The following is a 26,482-nucleotide window of genomic DNA, read 5'->3' on the forward strand; positions in this document are numbered from 1 at the left end:
GATGTTGGCGGATTCCCATCCGAGTGACTTCAACCTTTCTCATGAAGCTGAGAGTGGCAAGCACACCGGCGTGTATTTTTGTGCAGCCTCGTCAGGCACCAATATTAAACTCAATACAGTCATGAGGAATTCAGCTCAGGAGCTCTTAAGCCAGAGGGCTCCCTTGGAGTTCCAAGATCTTAGACCCATCTTTCTCTTCCTTCTCAATTTCAGGTTTATTTGGCAAAGGACTTAAGAAAACAAAATCTTGCACATCTCCACATTCTGGGGGCGGTGGTCCTTCCCAAGCTCTTAAAAAACCTTAGCCCAGAACAATCTTCTTCCCCCCAGTGGCTTCGCAGTGCATCCGATCCCTAACCCCAGTGACTTCGAGGAACCCAATCTGGGAAGATAAACCTGGTCTCGGACTGGCTTGGTGACTCAGAGGAATGTCAGGTAAAGATGACCCCAAGACTCTCATAGAACACGTGCCCAACCCCCAGTGACCTGGACTTCAGGGAACGCTTGGGCCAGCCTCAGACAATACTGGGAACTGTGCACTTTTGAACCCAGTCAGCCCTTTAGTGAGGCCTGAGGATGGCCTGGGGCCAGGTGGGCAGAGATGCATCTCCGCTGGAGCAATCTGAAGAGGTGTGATGGGCACGTTCCCATCACCTGGGTTCACAGCTCTGAGTCTTCCCAGGTTGCAGCTGCAACTTGAGAATGAAAAATGACCAAGACTCATTTTCTCATGGGTCGGGCCAGTAGAGATGTTACAAATCCCAGAGCAGGCTTGTAAATGTGTCTATTTTTCCTGAAGCCAGTGAAAGACCATCTTGATGCTGCCACTCTTCAAAATTTAGAAACCACAGAAGACATTTTGAGTTACATTATTACTTTATTTTCCTTTTTTAAAATGTAGCATTAAAGTCATCCAACATACAGATATTCCTACGGCTCCTTACACATTTTATTCTATCTAAAGTTAAGTATTTTAGCTATGAGATGACAAAAATCATCCCATTAAAATGGCAACACTTCTGAAAAATGGGTTTCATATTTACTGATGAGAAATTGACTCCCCATCTACCCCCACAAAAACTCCTTCAGTCCAGAGCTGTAGAAAGATAGTTCACATCCATGACTAACATGTGGGACCCATACAGAGAGGGCTCCAAAACAACAAGCTATGGGGTTAAACTTCTGTAACAAGCAACTTCTTTATTTGTACAGAATACGAATACAGAAGAAAAGCATCATTCTCCTTTCAGCCCTTTTATTAGTGTGTTTTGCCTCCACCCAAGTTACTGTGTACCAAGCGGCTATGAATAGTAAAAACCAACTGATTTTAAGTCCCTGAAATGCATGCAACTTAAAATTCTCTAAAGCACACAATCAGTTCCCAGTTTCCGGGGCTGATTTTTTATTTAGTGGAGACTATGGGTTAGCAGCTGTGTCTGTCGTGCTGCTGGGGTTTGGAGTTGCTGCTTCTTTGGCTTCTGGCTGCTGGGTTTCAGTACTGGGATCTTCTCCATTTCCAGCACTTTTCTTGCTCTTGTCTGCTGTCACGGCACCCATCTCCATGATTTCCTGAAGTGGCTGATCGGTTTCAAGGGAGCTGGGCTGGAGTTCATAAACCTGGACTTGACCTGGGACATCTATTGCTTTCTGTTCAAGTTTTTCCAGGATGGTCTGAACCTTCCTGACGCCATCTCTCCTGGTCTGGCGGACATCAGCTCGTCCTTCTGGGTCTACCGAATCCAGGGCCAGTAGCTCTTTGGTCAAATACTCTTCTATCATCAGGTACTTTTTGTCCGTCTTCTTGCCTTCAAAGTTGTCCACAGCCTGCTCCAGCCCTTGCACCTTCTCCAAGATGGTTTCTATTTTCAGCACACCTGGATGTTTTGGGGGTACCTCAGCTTCTCCTGGTTTTGGGGTTGTGGCTTCTGCAGGGACAGGGCTGGGGGCTGCTCTCTCTTCTGCAGCCACGTTCTTGGGGGCAGAGGGGATGGCAGAAGGGGCGGGGCTGGGAGGACAAGGCACGGGAGTAGAGGGAACCTTTACTTCCACTTTCTCAGAGGGAGGCGGGGGCTTCTGCGAAACAGGTTGAGAATCCACTTCTTTGCGGATCACTTGAATCGGGATGTGTCCAGGAGGGAGATCTGGTCCAGCTGGGCCTGGCTTGCTTTCCGGTTTGTTTTCAGGTTGGGGAATAGGCGAAGGTTCTCGATGGGTCATGGGTTGCTGAGAAGAGGCAAGGACACAGAGATAGTTTTAATAACTGGCTGAGAGTCACAGGCAGTCGTTTATAGCTAGTACTGACTAGAAGAAAACAGAAATGACTTTTTTAAAGTTTAATAGTATAAGAGGGATTTTCAAAGTCAGCCAAACCTGTTACAAAATTAAAATATGATATTCATCATGTATGTGACCAAACCATTGTTATGCTTTCATTCGTTAACCTTGGTCTCTTGGTCTGTCATCTCTCACTGAATTTTTCTGGAGATGGTATTCTTACGGCAATGAAAAGAAAACCAATATAATTTTCTAAAATGAAAATACCAAAAACTCATGCTGACGGCTGAGTTACTTTACCTCAAAGCAAAGTCCTGGGTGACTCAGACTTTCAGGTGATGGAGCCATGGAGTAATAATTGCCACTTGCCCCCCTTCATTACCCTCTGTGACAGTCTCTGCTCAGGGTGTGGCCTTCCCATCTCCTGTTTCAGAAAAGTTATAATCGTCTTCTTTTTTTTTTTTAAACCTATGACAGCCTTGTGGTTTCTGCCCAGACTGATGTAATTTTTGAGAATAAGCAAGATGCTGAAAATGGGTAACGTAGTAAGAATTCTGCTTGGACACATTTGTGCCAGAGCTAACATTCAGCAGTGCAGAATCTCTGCACTGACTACATTGGCTACAGAGGCTGAGATACTCTTTAATATGACTATAAGCTATAGCGATATTTAAAAAAATTAACTATGCTTGAAACAGAAATATCTTGGTTCACCTAGCATTTAAGTGAACATCTAAAACCCCCTTAAAAATCTCACACACTGATTTTATCAACTGGGAAATGGGAGTTGGACTACATTATTTCTAAAGTACTCCATATTAAAAACACTAAATCCCACTATAATGTTCAGTTAGGTCAAATCTCTGCAAACCTCTAAAAAGGGATTTCTAAACAAGCTATAAAAGGGAGGCCACTACAAACAAATAAGATTAAGTGGAAATAGGATTAAATATTGTTTCACCAATTATAGAAAATATTGATAATATGGGAAAGATAAGAGAGAAAACATCTCCAGCTTTGCAAATGGGCACTTCTTTCCCATTTGAAAGGATTACTGAGTCTGACTAAGGATCTGATGGATGCTTGGCTGTTTGAACACCAGTAGCCTCCTTTTCCATCAAATCTCTTCTGCCAACCAGAAATGCCTAACTTTGGCCCTTAGCACTCATGAACCAGCCACACGCCTCTTCTTGGGTTTTAAAACAATGGCTGAGTCAGTGACTTTGGAAACACTTAAGAGGGGGTGCCCTATGGCTTGTACTCTTCAAAAATGTCAAGGTCATGAAAGCAGAGAGAGACTGAGAAACTGTTCCGGATTAAAGGAGACTAAAGGAAAACAACATCTGCATGCAGTGCTCATGATCCTAGATTAGATCCTGGAACAGGAGGAAATTGCTATAAAGGAGATCTGAAAATGGACTGTGTACGAGACAACAATGTTTTAAGGACGTTAAACTTCCTGCATCTGATAATTCTACTGTGGGTATGAATGAGAAGGTCGCTCTCTTAGGAAAATATCTGCTGACATATTTAGGGGTACAGGGCATGATATTTACAATTAAACCTCAAACAAAAAATATAGATAATATATGGAGAGAGGAAAAAATGACAAAGCAAATGTAGCAAAATGTTAACAGTGAATATGGGTGAACCTTTGCTTTCATGACCTTCATATATACTGGACTTCTCTTCTGTAAGGTTGAAATCATTTCCAAATAAAAAAAGAAGCAAATTTCCAAATAATAAAAAAGCAAACAAACAAACAAACAAATTAAAAAAAACAATAAAAGGAGGTGTTCTGTTTGAGGGCCCTGAACAGGGTCACCATCTGTAGTAAGAAGATGCCCTGCATTTGTTTACAGGGCACTTTCCTTTTAAAAACTGTGACCAAGGGACTTCCCTGGTGGCGCAGTGGTTAAGAATCCGCCTGCCAATGCAGAGGACGTGGGTTCGAGCCCTGGTCCGGGAAGATCCCACATGCCACGGAGAAACGAAGCCCGTGCGCCACAACTACTGAGCCTGCGATCTAGAGCCCGTGAGCCACAACTATTGAGCCCACGCACCATAGCTACTGAAGCCCCTGAGCCTAGAGCCCGTGCTCCGCAACAAGAGAAGCCACCGCAGTGAGAAGCCCGCGCACCGCAAGGAAGAGTAGCTCCCGCTCGCCGCAACTAGAGAAAGCCCGCGCGCAGCAACGAAGACCCAACACAGCAATCAATCAATCAATCAATCAATAAATGTAAAGGCACTTCCATAATGTTGAAAAAATAAATAAATATTTAAAAAACAATAAAAAATAAAAACCGTGGCCGAGAATTCACTCAGCAGCTGAGGGGCCCCGGCTGCCGAGTGTTCTTCGGCTAAAACTAGAAGACTTCCTCTCCCAGGAACCAGTGCCCGCACGTCTCTACTGAAGGATAAGCGGGCCCTGCCTGTAACTTTCACCAGGCAGGAAGGAAGGTTTCCCATCCGCCCAGCCAGCCGGGCATCGGCCAGGGAACATGGTCCTCTACCGCAAAGGAGGAGAAAGGAGTAAGACATGCTCCCTGTGGTCAAGGTCAGAGCAGAGCTGAAGAGAGCAGATGAACACTTTTGAAATAAATGCACAGAATAATCAGATGCTGAACTGTAAGGGACTCATACTAGGCACCGTGGGAAAGACAAGGAGGCTTCATGGAAGTGGCAAGACTGGCTTGTCCCTTGGAGGATGGGGACAGCTTGGATTGTGAAGGCACGTCAGGAAGTGGGTTCAGCACAAGCAAAGGCACAAAAGAGGAGACAACAGAGTGAAGGGCCTGCAGAGTGCAGGAAGGGGTGTGAGTGAGGCAGGAGATGAGGCTGAGGGTGGGGTGTGGAGGGGCTGCAGGGCACTGCAAAGGTATGGTGGGCACCGAGACACCTGGGCCCCACGTGTGTGACGCTGTGTTCTGCCCGCTGTTTCCCACGGTGGTGGCTGGAGCTCTGCCCCTGAGGCAGCTGCGACGAAAAATGAGAAAAAGCTGTAGAAAACACTGGAGGTTCACAGCCCTCGCCTGCATTTCTGCTGATGACCAGCCGTTTTCAGGATCTCGCTCTCCCCCAGTTATGTGCGTAAACCAGGAAAGGCTGGTGGGGCGGGGGCGGGGGGGGACCCAGGGCACCTGCACAGAGCTCCTCAGGCCCTGGAGAGATGCTGCCCCAGCTAGTCTGCCGACACCGACTCCCATACCTGAGGCCTGTCGACCACGGTTTGCACGCGGAGGGACGGCGGGGAGTGCACCGGCGTGCTGCTTCTGGCTGGAGAGCCCTCCCGGCTGGACGCACTCCGGACGGGTGACCGGAACGGGGATGCTGCCCACATGGTCCGGGGCTCCCAGTCATCTCCCTGGATCTTGTGGTACACAGGCTGGTGGGTCTGGTATTCGCCCTGCTGAGCTGGGTAGTGGGTCTTCTGGGCTTGGTGGAAGGAGGGCTGGGCTGCCGGCCGGGTGACATTCTGCTCATGTATCACAGGGATGGAGATGTAGCCCCGGGGGAGCTGGTGACTGCCCAGGCTGCTCCTGCCAGAGGAGGAGGGCAGGCTGGCCGAGGAGGACGAGGACGAGCAGTCCGAGGCAGCCGGAGACTGGGACCGCTGCAAGACGCAAAGGGTAGATGCACAGCCCCGTGAATCACCCTCTGTCTGGCCCTCCGACTCTGTCCCCGTTATGCGCCTGCTCTGGGCAGCAGGTTTAATATGACCTCCCGTCTGTAAGCCTTTCCATTTTCAAAATGTAGTGTTAAGACTGGGAGCTCAGGAGTTAAGAGACCTGGGCTCACATTCTTAACAGCTCAATAGCTTTAGGAGCCGCGTTTAAAATATAGAAAAGAGTAACCCCTCCCTCACTGGGCTGACTTGACGATTCGGTAAAATAATCTGTGCGTGTGTCCCAGCCCCAGTGCCACACACAGGAAGCGCTCGCTACATTTTATTTATTTTTGTCACTTCATTTCCTCTTTCCGTAACTCTTTTCCTGCTTATCCACAGAGAACTCAGCTGGGCACTGGCAACTGTGTCCCCTGTGTGGACCGAGGCAGGCCAGGCCCCTTTCCCTTCCCGACCACCTACTTTCTATTCTAGAAAAGCAGAAGGGTGTTTCCCCAGCTGGCTTCTACGGGCCCTGCTAGCTTAAATTTGTTAAGGTTTCTCTGACTGATGTGTCACTTTTGATTTTTACAACAAAAACATTACAAATTCAGGTACCGCTTCTCCAAGAAAGGGAAAAGAGCCTCCTGGTGTCCCACATTAACTATGATTTTTCACCCCCGGAGCAAGCATTTGTGCTCAAGAGCAGTGCAGGGGACACGATGGGATGGTGTGCAGACAGGAAAACCAAGAGGGCTTACGGCTCAGGATTCCTACTGGGGTCCACTGGCCTTCAAATCTCAGCTAAGAACTGGATTAAGAACTATTCCTTAGACATTAGTGCAAGAAGTGTCGGCTTCAGGCTTAAAACCTGAAAAGCAGCTGCCTTCCTGACTCCTAATTTTACATTTCCTTTTAAACTGTGGACACTGTAAGGGCAGGTATGCGGTCTCATTTTCACGTCAGTATAGCTCCAAGCAGTGAATACTTACCTGTAAACACTGAACTGAATGAAATAACACAGAGTATCTCTGTATTTCTGATACAGAAAGCTCGGTGGGTGTACGGGGCATCGCATGAGGAGCCAGAAGGCCAGGCTTCCAGTCCCAGCGATGCCACTTCCAACTTTATAACTTTGGACCAAGCTGTTTACCCTTCTGAGCCCCAATTCCTTAACTACCAAAATACACCATGATCCCTGCCCACCTGAAAAACCAACCTGTGAGACGCTGGGGGGACGCAGGGCTGTCTTGCAAGCGATCTTTGCTGGGTGACCTCTGACGCTGCAGGCCAGGCCCAGATGCCCCGCATCTCACCAGGCGTTGCCCTGGGCACCGCATCAGGGTCTGGGGCAGCCTAGGAAGCACAAAACCCGGCACCCCCGGGTCGTACCCCACAGGCCCGCGAGCCAAGCCTCTCCTTACCTCAGGTCCATGGGCGGCTGGGGGCTGGGCTACCGCCTGTCCACACTGTTTATCTGGCTGGGCGGCTTCCGCCACTCCCCGCAGAGGTGACTGAGGCCTCTGCGGGGCCGCCGGGGCTACCTCGGTTTGGAAGCGCTGCGTCCCAGGCTGGGGGTAGGCAAAGACGGGATGTGGCTGCCGGCTCTGGGCACCTTCGTGGAGGACGGGGATGGGAATGTAGCCTGGCCGGAGGCGGGGGTACACGGCGTGGCCTTCCCTGGTGGGCAGCGGCCTGGAGCCCTCCCTCGAAGGCCCGTTTGCGGAGGATGCGGTTTCCTAAAATAAAGAGAAACACAGACCTGTTAGAAACTGGGAAGGAGACAGCCCTGAAGAGGAACAAGCACGGCGCCGAGCACTCCCATCTTCCAGAGGGACCCTGGGTCCCACCGTGCCAGCCAGGGCAGCTGAGCACAGAAAGTGTGGGCACCTCCCCTGACTCCCCACTTCTTCCAGACGCCCCCTCCCCTACTGAAGCCGCTGTACGCGCAGCAGTTTAAGAATCAGAAGCATCCAGAGCAAGCAGGGGAGCCGAGGTATCTGTTGAGCACAAGAGAAGTCCCAGTTTCCCAAACTGGTAAGACACGTTTCTTTTCTGGGTGACACGGCAGCAGTGCATAAAGGACAGTCACTGACCGCCTCCCAAATCTTCAGACCCAGATCAGAAGGTGCGAGGAGCATTCAATTCCAACTCCCTAAGCTACAGCCAGCTTCTCTGCTTTCTAAAAGGTCCTCACGTCTCCTAGCGATACAGACTCGTGCTGCAGCCCAACGCAGGCCACAGCTTGGAAATCTGCCGAGAAGGGGCGGCAGCGGGGAGGCTGCCTCCTCAGGAATATTTTCAGAACAAGCTGCGAGAAAGGGAGATACACAAGGAATGCAGAAGCAGCACAGGATGAGAACAAAACCCGGGGATTAATTGTACTGGTCTTGTGATGCCAACAAAGCTTGCTTGGCGAGGAGTGGCTGGGTCTCTCTTATGTCCTCTCACGAAGTTCTCCCTTCAGCGGCCTGGCTATTTTGGGACCCTTGAGAAGGCCAAGTTCCAGAGGTACCACAGAGAAAGATCTTGTTTCAGACAACAAGGCTGGCCCGTCACTCACCGGGCAATGTCACTTCTCACCAAGCAGAGGCTGGGCAACTGAAACCAGGGACCCCCACGGCTTCCGGTCCTGACGATGTCCTGAGCACTAGAGGGTCCTCTTACAGAGGAGGGGGCTAAGGATTTGTGCCACCTACACACACGCGAGTGGGTGAACTATTAAGAAGGAGCGTGATCCTTCCTCACGAGGCATCCCTCTGAACTGCAAACGAACGCCAAAAGCTGAGGGTCTAGGAGCTTCAGGGTGTAATTCCCAGTGGGGCAAAACTGGTCACAAGTAGGGAAAGCGGAGGGCTGACCCTGGAACTTAGCCCTTTCAGACCCATGAACTGCTTCCCTCCTGCCGAGCGCCGCCCCAGAGGGCCTCCAGCACGAAGGAGAGGCAAGGGTGTTGCCATGTCCTTGGGGACGCCAGCAGACAGGCACTCTCAGATTAGAATACCCACGTGCTCAGGGCAGCGGCATTATTTTAGCCTGCTTAACTCGGTCACCCAAGAGCAGGTCCACGCCTCACATTCAGAACCAAATTCCTGCCATGAGAGGGACACCAAAAGGGAGGCAGCAAGAGGGACCGAAGAAACGCTGTGCTGCTTGGTGCTGACTCACAACAGGCCATCTGGGCATTTTCTCCACGCACTGGGCACCTTCCTTCCAGCCTGGAGCAGGGGCCTGGACAAGGGCCGGAGCATCATGTCTGCGGGCTTCCTCCTGGCCACGCACAAAAGCAGAGCTGAGCAGTCAGCAGCCCTCATCCGCTGACTGGCCCCTGGTGAACGTCCTGCTCCCGAGCGGCTTGGTACCATGGGATTACCAAACCAGCGAGGCACGATCCCTGCCACCTGGGGGCTGCATGAAACAAACAGGAAGCAAAACTACCTGGAAAGCACAGGAGGCCCTGCGGATGGGGGACCGCCTGGGCTTTCCTAGTAGGAGAGGGCTTTCCTAGAGAGGATGCAAGTTCATTCTTACCTCTGTTAGTAACAGTTCTTTCATCTGGGGTAATTCTCTTAACCTCGGTGAGCCTTAATCCCCTTTTCTAGAAAATGAGCTAGCAACACCCACTTCATAGGACTGTCGTGAGGTTTTACGAGAGCACATCAAGAGGCATGCCCCCCCCCCCAAAAAAAAGAGGGATGCCAGGAAGGCCAAAAGGCATGTGAATTCCCCCCCTAAACAGGCCCATGATTATGCTCCTCAGACCCCAAAGTGTCAGAGGAATCAAAGCTGAAGGACGAAGTTAACTGGTGGTGACTGGAGTAGAATGGTGACTGCACCTGGAGAAAACGGAATCGTCTGGGAAGGAACCTTCGGAGGGGATGGAAACGTTCTCCATCTTTCTCTGGGTGGTGGTAAACGGGTGTACATCCGTGTCGAAGTCTCTCACACCGTACACTTCCCTGGGACCCCCACACTGCCCCTCCCCTGCCACATTCCACCCACACTGTCCAGACCGAACAGGTGAGGGCTGCCACCCCCAGCATCGCCCCACAGCCGGCTGCTGGCTGGGCCTCCACCTCAGACCCTCCCGGGGCCTGGAAACCGTACAGAGGCCTGGCTGAGGCTTGCCCGCTCCTGGGGGAAGCCCCCGGATCCAGAAGGTACTGGAGCAGGCCTGCCACGAGTTGTGCTTTTTACGCATCTCCCTGAGTATATTTTGTGCCTCAACTGAAAGAGAAAAGGGAAGAAAAAGGAAGGAAGAAGGGAAGGCGGGCGGGAGAGCAGTTCCGCCTGCCCCAGGGGCTGCGACAGCAGAGCCGATACCTGACCTGGTCTTGGGAGTAGTGCCACGTCTGGGTCAGTGGAGGGAGCGTGCGGTCACCACAGGCAGGGCTGGGGGTGTCAGGGGCCCAAGCTGGAAGGCAGGGTGGCTACGGGAGGCCTGGAGGCTGCTTTCCTACAGTCCTGAGGTCTGCACTCCTGGTTCCGTGTGAATTAACGACCCATTTATGCCATTTGATAAAAACCTACACATCTCTCATGATGGCCTCTGAAAGAAGGCGGGCTCCCTTGCCACTCTGGTGGGGGCTTTGTTTAGAAAACACTGCTTTAGGTAAGTTAAAAAGACCACCTCTCTTCTACAGGATAGAAAACTAACACTTCTACGTGAATAATTTAAACCGAAAATGAAACGCCCACCCATAACAAGGTCTGCACCAGATGCTGACACCACCTCTGTTTCTACTCTCCTCTCATCAGAGCCCTGTCAACAGCAAATGCTTCAGTTTTACTAACCAAAAAGCACTGCCCAAAAGAGTTAAATTGCCCTTCCTATCTTCTGTGGTGTTTTCATCACAGTCTAGTAAAAAAAAAAAAAGACGTAATTTTTTTCAAAGGAAAAAGTTTGGTTTTTTTTTTTTGGCCACGCCACGCAGCATGTAGGATCAAACCCGCGCCCCCTGCATTGGAAGGGCAGAGTCTTAACCGCTGGACCGCCAGGGAAGTCCAAGAAAAAAGTTTTTTAAATGTTTAATATTTATAATTCTCCTAGAATATGACTAGAACATGTCTCCTCAGTCCCATAAGAAGTGTTCTCGAGTTCAAGCCCAAGACTATTGGTTATACCAACCAGCATCTTTTATAGAAGAAAGGCACTACCTGCCCCACCCTGACTTCACTGGGGACTGGGGACTCCGTCTCCTGGGGGTTACACTTCTGTGTGACCCCGTGATAGGGACGGGGTGCCATCACAGTCACCAAGCAGATGACAGCCAGCCCTGCCTCATCACCACCTGCCTTAGCTCCCTAAGGAGCAGTGATGGCATTACAGGAAGTGTTTTCCAATCAGCTCAGCTCATTATCCTTATCTGTGGGCAGAGCCATCATGAATACATACATATGAAATCCAATTAGGAAATAAGAGCCTGACTTCCACTGCTTATCTCACTGCATTAATTTATAAAATGAACTGGTTCACGCTTCTTCTTTGTGCATTGCATTAAAATCCTCTGCGGGTGCCAAACAACTCCATGAGAAGGCCGGGGGAAAAAAAGCAGGGAAAACTACCTCAGGTGAGCCAAAGTCTGCCCTATCGAGTACAAGATATTATTACTAGACAAGCCTGGGGCCAGGTTCTGAGCTTGGATGAGCCCGTGGCTCACACAGGTCTTGTTTGCTTAACGGCACAACTAAACGTCACTACTGAGTTTTAGTAACAATGTGGGTGCTCAGGGGACGGCTAGGAGACTGGGAAAGAGGCTGCGCTTGGTCCTAAAGCTGGCTCTGCCCTGAAATATGTGCGCTACGCAAGCAGCTCACATCCCCTCCCTGGGCCTTAGTTTCCTCAGCTGTGAAACGAAGGGGAGGCCCAGAGGTTCTGTAAAGCAGTGGTTCTCAGACTCTAGGGGGCGTCCGGAGCGCCCAGGAAATGCAAAAAAGTGCAGACGCTACGCTCAAACCCCAACAAAGTCTGACTCAGAAGGTGTGTGGGCAAGTCCAGCCCCCATGGCACCGGGAGCACTGACCTAAAGGAGGTTCCTTGCAGCCCTGACGTTCTCCGTGACCTCTGATTCCAAGATCTCTTCTAGCTCTAAACACCTACATAAAGCTCAAAAACAAGGAAAAGCTGACGTGGTAGAAATCGAAAAATGACCACTCTTGACTGTACCCAGTTAAATCACATTAGAACTCTCTGGAATTCAAGGTGCTCCAAAGTTTCATGAACCAAGTGAAGAGGAGGAAGCCGCTGACCTTGCGCCTTAAAAGCAGGGCGGAACCATAAACCCTGAAAACGGCGCCCCTGTGAGCCCCAACCCCAGCTCCACGGTACAGTGCTCTTTCAAACGGGGGCTCAACACCTACAAACCACAGTCTGAATGAAGGGGAACAGCGACAAAGGCAACTCTGAGGGCTGCCCTGCAGCACCTCCGCCTCGACAGCCTGGAGTCCTAAGTAGGACACAGATTCTATCAACTGGTTTTTAGGCCAGAAGAGTCTCACGCCTGCCAGGCAGTGACTTTTACTAAAGACACTTCAGAACTCCTAAAACAAAGAAAAAAAGATGGCGGGAAATAAGAATCCTGGGACTCCCCATTTAGCGAGGACGTGGATGAAAATAAAGTGGCTTGGCTTGCCTCTTTCTGGCAGGAAGCAAAACAAAAGAAAAACTTCCTTCTAAAGCGCACATAGATACCTGAGCTTCAACATTCTACCAAAACTTTCCATTTGGTATTACAGGCCACAGACATGAAATAAGGTATTATTGCCAATGTGATATATATAGAGATATCTACAACCCCACAGCCAAACTCAAAGTTCCCACTGGAATGTGGTAGAGGGTCTCTTCCACTGCCCCCAGCCCTGTTTGGGGCACGTAATGGACTTTGGGCAAATTCTGCATAATAAGTAAAGTCCACATCCACCAAAGTCTGTTTACAGCACTCCTAGTGAGACAAGAGTCTATGCTGTAAGCAATCTAGTCCCAGGTGCTTGGAGATTTTAACTGATATGCCCTGTTATTAAAGTATGTATACTTATCTACAAAGAGTTACAGATGTAGAAAATAAACTTATGGTTACCAGGAGGTAAGGGGTGGCGGAGGGATAAATTGGGAGATTGGGATTGACACACACACATTACTATATATAAAATAGATAGCTAATAAGGACCTACTGTATAGCACAGGGAACTCTACTCAATACTCTGTAATGGCCTATATGGGAAAAGAATCTAAAAGAGTGGATATATGTGTATGTATAACAGATTCACGTTGCTGTACACCTGAAACTAACACAACATTGTAAATCAACTATACCCCAATAAAAATTAAAAAAAAAAAAGTATGTATAGTGGATCCTGGGATTACTGAGATGGGTGTCCCTATGTGCTTCTACTAGGGAAAAGCACATTTTTAAGATGTGCTTAAAATGAGAGAGATGAGCCCCTGTTTTCAAGTTGCCATTCGGGACTCCAATCCCGCCCTGCTGCTCGCCAGGTGTGTGCCCTCAGACAGGACTCCTTGCTACTACGACTCAGTTCCCCCAGCTATAGAAATCCCCATGCCTTCCAGGGCTTTTTGGAAGATTTAAGTGAAATAAGGCACGAGAAAGTCTTTGTAAACTCTGAGCTGGGCCATGCCCTATACAACTACGTTCCTCCACTCCACAAATAGTTATTGACGGACCCAGCTTTTCCCAAGCAACAGTTGGTTGGGCCTATTGTTTACAGAGTTGTGAATTTGGGTTTCATTCCTCAGTGATGTCACCAAGTTGGTAATGAGCCTGTTAGAGTCTGAAGCCCCTTTATCTGAGAGTCTTAAGAGCACTAATTAGCAGGGGTGGCACTTCCTCTGCTAAGAAATGTATCTAAAGTTTCACAACCTGGAAGCAAACACAGCTAAAAACAACTCTAGGGGCCTGAGCCCTAAACTCCCCTCTCCCTTCAACAGGCCCCAGGCGCTGAAGGGGTCTGCCTTGCAGACAAACTCACCTGAGAATCAACACGCAACCTGCAGTGACTGTGGTTCCTGCACACATGCCCCTGAGACCCAGGGGAAAAAGCCAAGCCAGGTTGGGGCAGGAGGAGCCGTCTGGGAGTAGAACACCTGCTGGTGTCCCCCTAATATTCTCAGTGTGTCCCCCCAGGGTGTATAAGCAGTCTCCAGGCCACAGCTGGGTATGTCCCCTGCTGGGGAGAGCGTTTGGGGCTCAGAGTCCCCCATGGGCCCCCTGGATCCCTCCTCAAGGATACCATGGAGCAGATGTGGCCCAAGGTCACATGGGAAGTGACTGCAGAACCAGGAAGAGAATCCCGGTCACTGGAGTTCAGCTCCTGAACTCAATGGCTTCAGGGAAATTAAAAACTACCTACTTCCTCTTCAGGAAAAAAAAAAAAAAAAAAAAAAGGGTAGGGATCAATCTAAAGTCATAAATCACAGACGGAAAAGTACCTGAAATTTCCATATTAGGAAGCGAAATCTTGTCTGAATTTAGATAAAGAAACCTCTTCATCCCCATGGACACATTTCCATGGGTTTCTCAAGGTTCTTTCTCAGACTCAGGTAGAACACTGTTCAGTCACCGGGCTCCTCCATCTGTGAGATGTCAACCATGCAAAGCATCTGTTGGTATCAGGGTGCTGGGCTTCACTGGACATGTATTTTGTACAAAACACAGTTTCGCAAGAGAAAAAAATCTCCAATTCATCAACCACAGCTCCGGCAAGGGGAGACTCTGACAGATGGTGGCAGTCTTGGGGGGATTGCTGGAGGGACTCCTCCCCCACCCTAAGCAGCTTCTCAAAGCATTCCTTCCCCAGCAACCACCCTCCCCCAAAAGAGTGGCGGCAATTAGAAACCCCCTGCCTCTCTCCTTCCACCCACGGTGACATTTCCCCCCCTTAGGGCAGGGTCCAGTACACCTGTGCAGATGGCCGGCCCCTCGTTTAACGTGGCTCCGTTTCCCCCCAACACCTCTGGGCACTTGGTTCCTGCTGGCACGGTCCTCGGGCCTGTGCAGAGACTTGGAGGGAGAGCCCCGCCTCAAGCAGTCGGGATTCAGGGTAAACACAGCACCCCCTGCAGAACACAGGATACACAATTCCCCTGGCCCATCTTGGGCAGGGGATCTGGGGTGAGTCCACAGGCTGATGAGGCTGTGGGCTGCAGGTCTGGCTGAGGCTGCCAACAGCCTTCATCTGCCCTCACGCTGAGTTACTGCCCAGCACCTACCACCCCCACGAGGGACACAGGAACCCCCCGGGAAGGGTGCTGAGGGTGTCCGGACACTGGTGGAAGGAGAGTCAGCTAAAGTGGTTCAGGGGCGGTAAGAAGAGACCTTGCCTTGGGAAACGAGACTTCATACCCATCTGGGGACCAACAGACCCACGTCCAGCCAGCACTGTCCACTCTGTGGGGAAGCCAAGCGCCTGTGAATCCCCTCCGACTTCTTGGCGAAGACTGGGATTGTCACCACGGACCGCACACATGCCTCAGGTCAGGCCCTGGCTCATCACTTTCCCGATCCTCACGACCCTGCTGGACAGGTACTGGTGTATGCCCATTTCTCAGAAGGAGAGACTGAGGCTCGGGGAAGGTGAGTGATTTACCTGAGATCACCAGAACCCAGGTCTGTCAGACGCCAAGGCCGGGGATATGTTAACCCTTTCACTACTCCTGCCACCCCTGTACACCGTGTGATAATGATTGGCTAATGTCTCCAAACCCTTCATCTTCTTGGGGTAAAACGCAGCAGGAGGGAAAGCATTTCATTTTGCCCGGTGGAGCTGGGCTGAGGCGCAGACCTGGAACATTCAGTTCGAGCGTGGTCTGGGTCAGGGAGCCAGGGCTTGATGCTGAGTCACTGCCTGGCTGAGGCAGGGCAGCGAGATCGGGGCTCACCTCTGAGTCACCACAGCCCCAAGACGCCACACAAGCCCAGCATGGGGCCTCTGCAGGGAGAGAACCCAGGTCTAGCCCAGCAGGAGAGCTGGTCCTGCTCTGACACTCAGGGTCCATGGGATAATCTGGAAGATTCAAAAGCGATGTGGCTGCCTTCTCTGCCACACACATGTCCTTTCCTTTCTTCCTGCCATTTCCATTTCTAAACTATTCATTCATTCTTTCTTTCTTTGTCCAAGAAGAATTTTTAAAATAACTGAAAAGAACAACAATTCTACTTTAAATTAAATTAAATTAAATTTTCAAGAAACTGAGGAAGTTACTTCAAAATAGGAAATGTTTGTTCTTCAAAAGGATGCTAAGGCATTTTCAGGGGAAAGTCTCGCCTCAATCACTAGGGACACAGCTCTGCGCGGGGAGCTCTCGGGAGGTGCGCTGTTTACAGGCTCCTAATGTAGGCAGCAGGCAATCTACAACCCTGGGCGTTTCAGAACTGACAGTGAATAAGAGGCTTCGCTCTGCAGCGTCTGATCTTACTGCCAGCCTCATGGACAAAAGAACTGGAGAGAGACTCCTTCCGTGGCGCCGGGGCTGCTCTCTGCCGCTGTGGCTTAGCAGCGTCTGGCTGTTGCCAGCAACCGGCCTCCCCTGCAGGCCTGCTCCAAGATGCTGTGTCACTGGCGGGGACAAAAAAGAGCTTCTCCAGACCCGTAAGGATGAATTTAGGGAATCAATACCAAAGTCCCCTGTGGGGAAAAGGCCATTCAGAAATTCAATAAAAAGGAAGCGGCTCCTGGGAGACGTTTGGGAGCAGAAGATAACACCGCCTAGGAACCAACAGAAGGCTTCCCGCGACACGCACTTCAGTACGGGATGCTTTTCTTCAACCCGCCTGTCCACTCCGGAGCCCAGGCCCATGTTTTACTCTTCCCCACGCAGAATCCTTCATATGCTGAGCCTGTAGACCCTGCCGGGCTCTGAGAGGCAGAAAGGGGAAAGAGACGCAGACTGTGCCTCTGGGACTCCCAGCCCACAGGGACGTGACCCCAAGGCAAAGCAGAAAAGTGCTGCCTTTTGGAAGAAAGATTCGAATTGAAGTAATGTGGAGTCCAGAGCAGGGGCAGCCTACTTCACCGGAGAGACGGAATAAATGCTTTGTGGAAAATGGCACCGAAGGAGGCAGAACTGTCCTCTGTGTGGCCTTTAACACCATGACTTGGAGAGAGCAGGTGCTCAAAAATGCCAGAAGAGATGAATGAGTGAAGACTGGGGCCCATCTTCTAGGTTCAGACCCAGGCTCAGGAAACGAGCCAACATTTCTGATCGGCTGTAAGAGATGGACTCAAGGCTGTTTATCAGCAGAACTGTGCCTGGCGAGCTCGGAGCATAAAGGACTGAGTATAAAGAAGCAGCCAGGTCCACTAGCGGCAAGCCTGTCTGTCACCTGAGGCGGGGGGGGGGGGGGGGGGTTGGGTAAACCTCTGGCCACAACAGTCTTTCTGTCTCGTCACAGCTGAGAGGCCAGGCCCATACTCTTTCTCCAAGTCTGTTTCCTCATGCATAAGGTGAGCCTGATAGCTTCCACCTTAGTGAGCTGCTCTGAGGATTTAAAGAGAGAAGGTTTGGAAAAGCACCCACCTGCGTCTGGCACATATCTATAAATATGTCGACAGACAAAAAAATAGTTCATCCCTTCCTAAAGAAATTCTCTCTGCTTAAGCTTTTACAAGCTGCCTGGCTTGCTGAAAAGCTGCCAAGGCCCCCAAAGAAATTGTCATAGAAATATGTGAAGACTTTAAGAACACCAGATATCTCACGCAGCTGCACAACGCCAAACAAGGGCTAGAGATCAGCTTCCACATCTGCAAAAGGAGGGGATTTGGAGCCTAGCTTCAAAAGTCCAGCTGTGAATCTGAGGGCTGAGGCACAAAAGGGTGTGTAGACTTGATTCACGAGCAATGGGGAGCCGGGAGGGGCTGGAGAATTCCTCAGTCAGGTATGAGAGAGGTTTCCTCGGTGTCCATCAGCACCAGAGGGTCCTCGGAGGCTCCTAATAAGCAAGGCCTTTGTCTTCTGCTCCCAGTTTTTCTATAGAAGGTGTCTTAAATATGTTAAGAGCAACACGAAAACAGCAAAACTATGAAGGAGAAAGAGTAGGTTTGGGTTACGCATGGTTTCTTAATTTTTATGAAAAATACCAGATCATTTAAAAATGTCAATAGGAAGTAACAGACATGCAGAGTGGTTTATATAAGGCAACCGTGTGTCATTCCAGAAACGAGGACAGCGCTAATCAAGCCTCATGGGTGGTATGAAGCCTTCTGACTCACAGGCAGCCCAACAGCAACAAACAACCAAGCCTTCCCGGCCCTGGCTAACGTCAAACGCTGCCACGGTTCCCAGGCACTGACTCTACCCTTGTAAAGGGTAAATATACTCCATAAAACAGGGGACAAGTTTTGCACAGTTCTTGCATAAGCCAAACACAGACTGTTCTTTAGAGGGGAAAATGAAAGTCCTGGATGAGCTGGACTCATAAGGCATCTGGCCATGTTCTTTATCCACCCCCAACAAATCGCTATTCATCAATCATAAAGAAATTTTCTCCAGAGTAACTGCAACTTGCTGGAAATACAAAGGAGAGAATGGCCACTCATTTCCTGACTGTGTTCTGATTCTAAGAGGCACAAGAGCTTGCAGTCAATCTGCAAAGAACAAGGTGATCTCATCTTTAAGAAAATTCAGGAAGCTCCGCTGAACATGAAGGGGAAGAAGTGGGGCTCTACTTCAGTCAACATTCAAAACATTTCTGATTTCCTCTGAAAGGATGTTCCTACCTGTCTCTCACAGAGCCTGAGGATAATCTGTCAAATTACTGTGGTGAGATTCTGCCGGCAGCGGAAGACAAGAGGGAAAGACTCTGGCTTGCTTCTTCCTGGGGTTCAGGAGGGTCTCGGGACCACCTCCCCACACCCGGCACTGGCACCCCACCAGGCTCCACCCCTCCCCACGCCACCCCTATCTTCATTCCCAGAAGCCACGCACCGGGCGAGTTTCACCACGAAGGAAGGGAGGCTCCCGTGATGGCTCTGCAGGTTAGATGTTGAGCAGGCCCCTTGAGGATGCCAAGGCCTACGCAGGCGCACGTGAAGTCACAGCTCCCCCGCCCCCCTAAGAAGTGGGATCATTGTCCTTCGGTGACTCCCAAATGCCAGACTGCCGGAGTCAAGAACCAAGAGGGAAGCTTTTTTGACATACACATTTCTGGGCCCTACCCTGAGCAACTCAGATTCAACAAGGGGGTACCCAGCTGGCAACCTGTGTTCTTAAAAGGTTTCCCTGGAGACTGCCAGGCTTGGGAATCCGTGCCGGGGACCTCCAAGACCGGCAGAGCTAGAATAGCCCTGCTCCTCCAGGGAGGAGGGTCTCGCTCTGGTCCCAGGAAGGTTTGTGAGGGAGCAGCGCAGCGCCACACTCCAAAATATCTGGCCTCTGTTTATTTAGCAAGAGAGCCTGGAGGAGTGGCTGCACAGAAACTGTACATCCCCTGATTCCAAAGCGGACGTCAAGCTCTCTGCCAGAGATGGGGCCTGGACCGGTATGCAATTGCCAGGAGATTAGTGGGAAGCCCACGTGTGCAGAAAATCGATATCCGGGAAGACTGCAGGTTCAGTTGCTCAGAGTGGAGCTGGATTAAGCCCAAAGCCTTTGCCTCTAGCTGTCCTGCCTCCGCAATGAAGGGCAAGACACTCGCTTTCAGTTGCCGCCTCTGTAAAAATGGGATGGAGAGTCACTCTAACCACCTCAGGGGAATGAGAGAGGATCAATCGTAAGACAACAGAGGATAAGACTAAACCAAAGTTCTAACCTTTTTCTTCTTTCCACGAAAGCCATTTCAGTACCTACATGGTTAAACTGTAAACACCCAGAAGCTGTCTTCTCCAGAAGAGGGCTTTCTCTGTTTTTCATGCTCAATGAATAGCTCTTTATTGATTGACAGCATCTCCTCTTGAAAGTAAGGATGCTCAGAGGGTCCTCTTAGCTCAGTTCCTCTAAAATCACCCTTTGTTTTCTGCCAGAGCCCTTTTCTCATTCCACATTAAGAAACCAAATTTCGAATATAAAGTAACAGTGAAGGATTTTCCATTGTATTTACTCTGGAGTAAGGTGTCATTCATATAAGTGAAAGTGAATTAGTCACATAGATGTTCTGTGTATATCAAAGCACAGTCTTGAAAGCAATGAAGCCCAGAGCTAATGAACTGAATGTTAGTTTTCTCCCTATGTTTTGGTACCATGCTGAGAAATCTCAAGTAATTAATTTGGTAAAGAGAGCTCTTTTCTTGAGTTGATCACATCCAGCCATCACCATCTAAGTAGTCACAGAACAAAAGTCAGCCACCCAATACTTGATGGTTGGGAGGACACAAAAATTATCAAGTATTCCAGCCTGCACGCTTCATAGTTTCATAAAAATTTAAGACACTTCTACCTTCTTCTGAACAGATACACTGCCTCTTATTAGGACTTTTCAGTGTAGTTCTCTCTTTGCTCTTGGTACTAGCTGAGTGGCCTTTGGAAACACACTTGAACTCTCTGGGTTTTTTTTGTTTTTTTTATAAATTTATTTATTACGTGGGCTCCGTAGTTGTGGCTCACGGGCTCTAGAGCCCAGGTTCAGTAGTTGTGGCACACGGGCTTAGCTGCTCCAAGGCATGTGGGATCTTCCCGGACCAGGGCTCAAACCTGTGTCCCCTGCATTGGCAGGTGGATTCTTAACCACTGTGCCACCAGGGAAGCCCCTCTCTGGGTTTCTTTCTCAGAAAAATAAAGAGGCTGGGCTAAAAGATCTTTAAGGACCGTTCAACTTTAAAATTCTGACTGTTAAATTTTCAAATCAACTTTTCCAGCATCAGATTTCTGATTTAGTAGCTCGTATTTTCTACTTGTCGAGAACAATAATAGTAACTCAACCTGTTTTTTTCCCCCTTGAAAAAGTTTATAAAACCACAGCCTAACCCATCCACTGTACAGGTGCACAAAGATCTCAACGTGCTGGGTGAGTTTCATGTTGAAAACAAAGTGCCAGCAAGGTGGGACTTACACTGCACTCACAGTGGATATGTTCAAACTTGATCTTTGCTCACCACCAAGGACGCCAGCGGATTCTGACCGTCCCTGTCTCTATAGGAAGGAAGCCTCAAAATGATACTTTTTTTTGTTTTTTGTGTTTTTTTGGCCACAGTAAAGATCTATATCCTTGCAGGCTGCAGTAACAGAGCTGGTTTGAAATGAGCATCAGTTTCACTCAATAATGGGCTGAAAAGACAAGCAAAAAAGTATATATGGTTATGCCCAACCCAGCTAATTATAGCCTCTGGTACTAATTTTCAAAAATAAATATAGAATTAATTTCTTATAAATGTAAGCTGCTGAATTTACAATGTCTCACTGTTGGGCACCAGAGTCTTATAAATATTTTTAAGAAAAAACTGCATAAAAATGAAGGTGGATAACACAGATCTTTCTTCTAAAATAATGATTTGTAAAGCATTTTTAATTTTGTGAATTTTTAAATCTTCAAAATAACTTATCAGCTCTTTATGACTTTTATTTTTATTTTGCCCACACAACGTAACACTACCCTTTAAGTATATTTCTTTTTGCCAAGCTTTATATTTCGAAAAAGCTCAAATTTATAGAAAATTACAAGAGTAGTACAATTAGTTATAATTTTTTAAGTTAACAGACTCATTCCAAGTTTCTATTTTCAAATTTTCATGCTTCTAAGGATTAAGTAGTATATATCCCTGCATATATGTAAATGAGGCATCCTTCTAATACAAAAGTATTACTACACAGTTATTTGTGTATTAGAAACAAATCCTAAGTATTTTAGTAACACAACAAGGAAGGGAATGTATTGCCATTAAAAAAAAAAAGTCTCTTTCTTGCCAGTGTGAGGCAATGTCTAAGGCAATAGCCAACTAGGAGACAGTCCCACATCTTTAGTTTAGAAACTGCCTGGAAGAACAGCATCTTGTTTTTAACAAGTCATACTAGAATATATTCTTAGTGAAAACGGTTTCAACCAATAATACAATTTTAATTTCAAATACAGAATGGGAAAAAAAAAAGGAATGAATTTACATCCAGTCTCCTGAGTCACTCTGTGCCTGAGATGGGAGGGGGAAGTCAAGACACCTTCAATCAAATTCAGGAACTTTAGGGGGTAAAATTCCTAACAGACCCTAACAGACCCCCACCCCAGCTTGCCAATGGCCCCCCGGCGTCCGCCAAAGCACGGTCAGCAGGGTGAAACCAGGATCTCGGCCCTGGAAGCCGGGCGGAGGCTGCGGCGGGGCCTGGCCTGGGCCTCCGATGCTGACCAGGCCGGCCTCCCCTCGTCTCCTGGCCCACGGCCCCTCGAATCGAGCCAGTGGACCGGACCTGGCGCCACCGCGCGGGTCCCACTTCCCGCCCGACCCCCGGAAACCAAACGCGGCCCAGGGAGGACAGTCCTCTCCCGGACCTCCCCCTCGCCCCGACGCCGGCCAAGGGAGGGGGCTCGTGGGGGCGGGGGGCAGCAGGCCGACCCCCTGAAAGCTGGTATGCTTCTGGGGGTCCGTGCGTCCCAGGCGGCCTTCACTGACCTCCGGGGCACCGGCTCAGGCGGGCTACGGCCGGCGGGCACCTGGCGCCTCGCGTCCCCGCAGCCCGGCCCAGTCCAGCCGCCCCCTACGGCCCTGTCCCGACTGCTGGCCGTCGAGGGGGGGCCGCTGACCCGGCGGCCTGCGGCGCGGGCCCTGCTCACCTTGGGGACCTCGGGGGGTACGCGCGGGTCGTTCCACGTCGTGGTGCGGCTATTGTGGTCCACGAAGAACGGCCAGCCGGTCTGCGGGTCGATCTTGATTTCCCAGCCAGGGGGCAGGGGGTCGCGGTCGCCGGCGCCGCTGCCGGACGCCATCTGCACCATGGGCGAGTGGGTGGCAGCGCTCATGCTGGGTCGGGGTCGGCCCAGAGGGGCGGCCGCCGGGGTGCCGGATCGCGGGGTGCCGGGTCACGGGGTCGCGGGGTGCCGGACCTCCAGGTGCAGAGTCGCTCGCTGGCCGCGGCCGGAGCTAGAGTCGTGCGCGCCGCCGACGTGTCCGGGAAGCCGGCGCCGGGCACCTTTATGAATTAAAGGAGGGGGTGACGTGGCCGTAGAGGGCTGGAAGCGTCTGGAAATAGCCTCCTCGCTGCCAAAGGGAAAGGAGGAGATAAAGGGAGGTAGCAACTGGCCAGCTAGAAACTTCTGGTCCCATCCAGATAAGTTGGCGGCGGCGCCGCTTGGATGTGGAGCTCCGCCCTGAGTCATCAGCTATAATCGTGGCTGGGCGGGGCGGGGGCGTGGGCAGGGCGTGGGCGGGGCCTCGGCCAGGCCGCCCCTCCTCCACCCCTCCACCTCCTCCCCAGCCCCAGCTTCCCCGGCGGGGGTCCCCCGGCCGAGATGGCCCTGGGGTGGGCCCGGTGCATCCGCGGGGTCTGCGGCCGCCGGCCGGCAGGACTAGCGAACCCCGGGGACGTAGTCTGTGTGTCCTGGGCCGGTTTCGGTTTTCAGACTCGTTCCCTCTTCTTCGAGCCGCGTGGGTGTTCCCGGGACTGGCCCCTTCGTATAAAAACAAAGTCATCGTTAGCCTTTAAAGTCGCTGGATTTAAACTCGAGTCTCTCCCACCTCCCCTTTGCATCCCCGTATACTGATACTCCAGGATATTGGCGTCCCTCAGTTACGTTTTAATCACTTTTTCCCATAGGCTTAAGGGCCGTCCGGAAGGAGCTCTGGAATGTTGATCCGACACCATCACCAAGCCAGGGAGAAAATGGAAGTACAAATGGAAACTCACCTGCCTTTCCTTCGAAACCTAAAGAAAGATTGCATCAGCGCATGGTTTTATGCTCCTGAACCTCAAATCTCAAATGTAGAAACTATCATTGCATTGAACAACTTTAAAGAGAAAAAAATATTCTTTTGGGTTTGGGTCTTTTTTATAGTGGAAGTTGGTTCTTGCTATCTTAATTTGACCTTCATTTGGAAAGTAGGGGAGAATTCAAATCAGGAAAAAATTGTGTTTGGTTAATTCAGTGGTGGGTTGCACTTGTAACCTCAGCCAAGCACCTCAATTCCTCTGGGAGAGAGAGTGCGCCCTCAGAGGCAGAATGTTTGGGAGGGGTCTCATTTTAGATCCTTAGGCATGCAGACTCATTCCCTTAGCCAGAAACATTTTGAGAAGTTGCCTTGGACTAATATTGGGCCCAACTTTCCAACTCAAATGCAGAGAATACTCTGGAACCCTCAGAGACAACACCTTTTGTGTCTTCCTGCCCTCAAATTACTCCTTTTGGAGCAAATGCTAGAGAGGCCTGCCAGTCACTTCCAATGGAATGATTCTCACTTACATAGGTCTACTTATTAGCTTTAAAGTACAAAAACTCAGTTTTGTGAAAACACAGAGATGATTAAGCCCCCGGGACTGACTCAGGTCACCAAGCACACGAGAATGAGTTATAAACCCAAATGCCAGTGCAGTAATTTACCATAAGAAGTATTACTATTGAAGGAGCTGGACCCTCAAGTGCACTAGTCAGTGGCTCTCTTATTCTTCCTTATGTCTGAAACCCTGAGCACAAGGCTGGGCCCAGAGTTCATATTCAATAAATATTGATGTTTATTGAAGATTGATTCCAAAGTCAATTTTTATCTCTGTGTTCTTCCTTTGCTCAATTTGTTTTCCACTACAACTACGTTTAAACACTGAGAGTATTCTTTGCTGGTGTTTTGTTTGTTTGTTTGATTTGCTAGACAGAAGCAGGGAGGAAGCAGGTTCCTCTGGGATTAACATAGCTGCTTCTGAGAGTTATATTCCACCAGGGGCTTCAAGTGGGTTTGTCTAAAATGGAGCCGTAAGTCTTGGAGAACTGCCTGGAAGAAGCTCCTTTGAGCCATGCTGAATAATGAGGGGCATGTCTGTCCTTGGTGGCTTTTTTTCTTCTAGGTCTTAGGACACGCATTCCCCAGGGGCTATAGACTGAATGTTTGTGTCCCTCCAAAATTCGTATGTTGAAACATAATCCCCAGTGTGATGCTATTTGGAGGCGGGTCCTTTCAGAGGTGATTAGGTCATGAGGATGGAGCCTTTATGAATGGGTTTAGTGCTGTTATAAAAAACACCCCAGAGATCTCTCTCACTGCTTGCTTCCACCACGTGAAGGCACAGTGAGAATACAGCTGTTCCTCTGGCTCCTATCAGATACCGAATCAGCTGGTGCCTTGATCTTGGAATTCCCACCCTCCAGAACTGTGAGAAATAAATTTCTGTTGTATATAAGTCACCCAGTCTGTGTTATTCTGTTATAGCAGCCTGAATGGACTAAGACACCAGGCCTTCTGGAATTCACTTGCCCAGATCAGAAGCTTAAACATGACCCTGAATTTCCCTTTCTCTCTTACCATCCAATCATCACCAAGTCTGTAGATTCCACCACCTCAGTATTCCTTGACTTTGGGTACCCTTCTCTTTCTTCAGTGTCACCATCCTGGTCCAGGTCATCCTTATCTCTCATCTGGACCCGGGAAACAGCCTCTAATGTTGTCCATGTTCAATCCATTGCCCAAATGGTGGCCAGAGTGACTTTTTTCAAGCACAAATGGGCCATGTCCTTTCTCTGGTTAGTATGCTTTAATGGCTCCCCATTGCCCTCTTTATATCCAAGTCCAACACTCCTTGGCCTGGTGTATATCAGGCCCTTCTTCCCCTCTTTCTGGCACCCACTCCGTGCTGGCCCTGCTGGACTACATCATGCGCACACTGCTTCCTCAACCTTCTTCCTCACCCCCGACGCCTCCCACTCCCTTTGCCTGGCTGACTCCTTCCTCTCCATCTCCAGGTATCACCTTTGGTATCACTTTCCTTCGCCTTCCTAGTCTGGGTCACGTGTCCCTTCTGGATGCTCCCATACAAATCCTGTGACACCCTATCAAGTGCACTGCATTACAATTGCTTGCTTGATGGTCTGGTTTGCTGTGGATTGAGTTTCTTAAGGGCAGGAGCAGAATCTTGATCAACACTGAGTCCCCAGCCTGTAGCACAGCGCCTGGCAAATAACAGTTATAAAAACAACAACAATTGTAATGGCGACCACTTATTAAGCATTTACTGCGTGCCAGGTACAGTGTTACAAGCTTTATGTGGATAATCTCATTTAATCTTTGTGATGGAGCCTGTGATCCCCTTTCAGGAATGAAGGACCTAGATGCTGGGAACACTGCAGGAAACCCAATCTCAGGTGTCCTTTGGGGATTGGCTCAGCTGAAGAAAACTGCCTTGCACATGGTCACACCTCCTTCTAGGGGCAGCCTGGATCCAGTGACTGATCAACAGAGGGGCATCACTGCCCTGTCCTTTGGGTCCAATTCGGGGTAGGGGCTCACGTGCTCTCCCAGCTCCAGAGCGCCCTCTGGGTTTGGCTGCTGCTTTCTTGGGACTGCATCCCAGCCCTGCTTCTCCCTCTGCCCAGTCCCGCTTCCTGCTCTCCCTCTTACCCCTGTTGCTCTTAAGAGAATCCCTTCATAAAATCCTGCTGGCTAACTTCTGTCTCACAATCTGCTTCCCGAGGAACCAAACCTGGAACAATCCTCTCAGCAGCCTAATGGGTAAGTGTTACTAAGATT

The 26,482-nt window shown here is 49.8% G+C and overlaps 1 protein-coding gene across 1 annotated transcript; it reads right to left on the bottom strand.

Moving 5' to 3' along the window:
- Window positions 1–881: 881 nt before the first annotated feature.
- BAG3 (BAG cochaperone 3) lies at window positions 882–23,114 on the bottom strand. The gene is made up of 4 exons (XM_061189415.1): window positions 22,588–23,114; window positions 7,303–7,617; window positions 5,483–5,887; window positions 882–2,223 (listed from the first exon to the last, which is right to left on the bottom strand). Exons 1-4 carry the CDS (start codon window positions 22,771–22,773, stop codon window positions 1,417–1,419), a joined length of 1,713 nt encoding a protein of 570 aa, XP_061045398.1. The 5' UTR covers window positions 22,774–23,114; the 3' UTR covers window positions 882–1,416.
- Window positions 23,115–26,482: the final 3,368 nt, after the last annotated feature.

Source organism: Eubalaena glacialis, chromosome 1 (genome assembly GCF_028564815.1).
Source record: "Eubalaena glacialis isolate mEubGla1 chromosome 1, mEubGla1.1.hap2.+ XY, whole genome shotgun sequence".
In the NCBI taxonomy this organism is placed as follows: Eukaryota; Metazoa; Chordata; class Mammalia; order Artiodactyla; family Balaenidae; genus Eubalaena; species Eubalaena glacialis.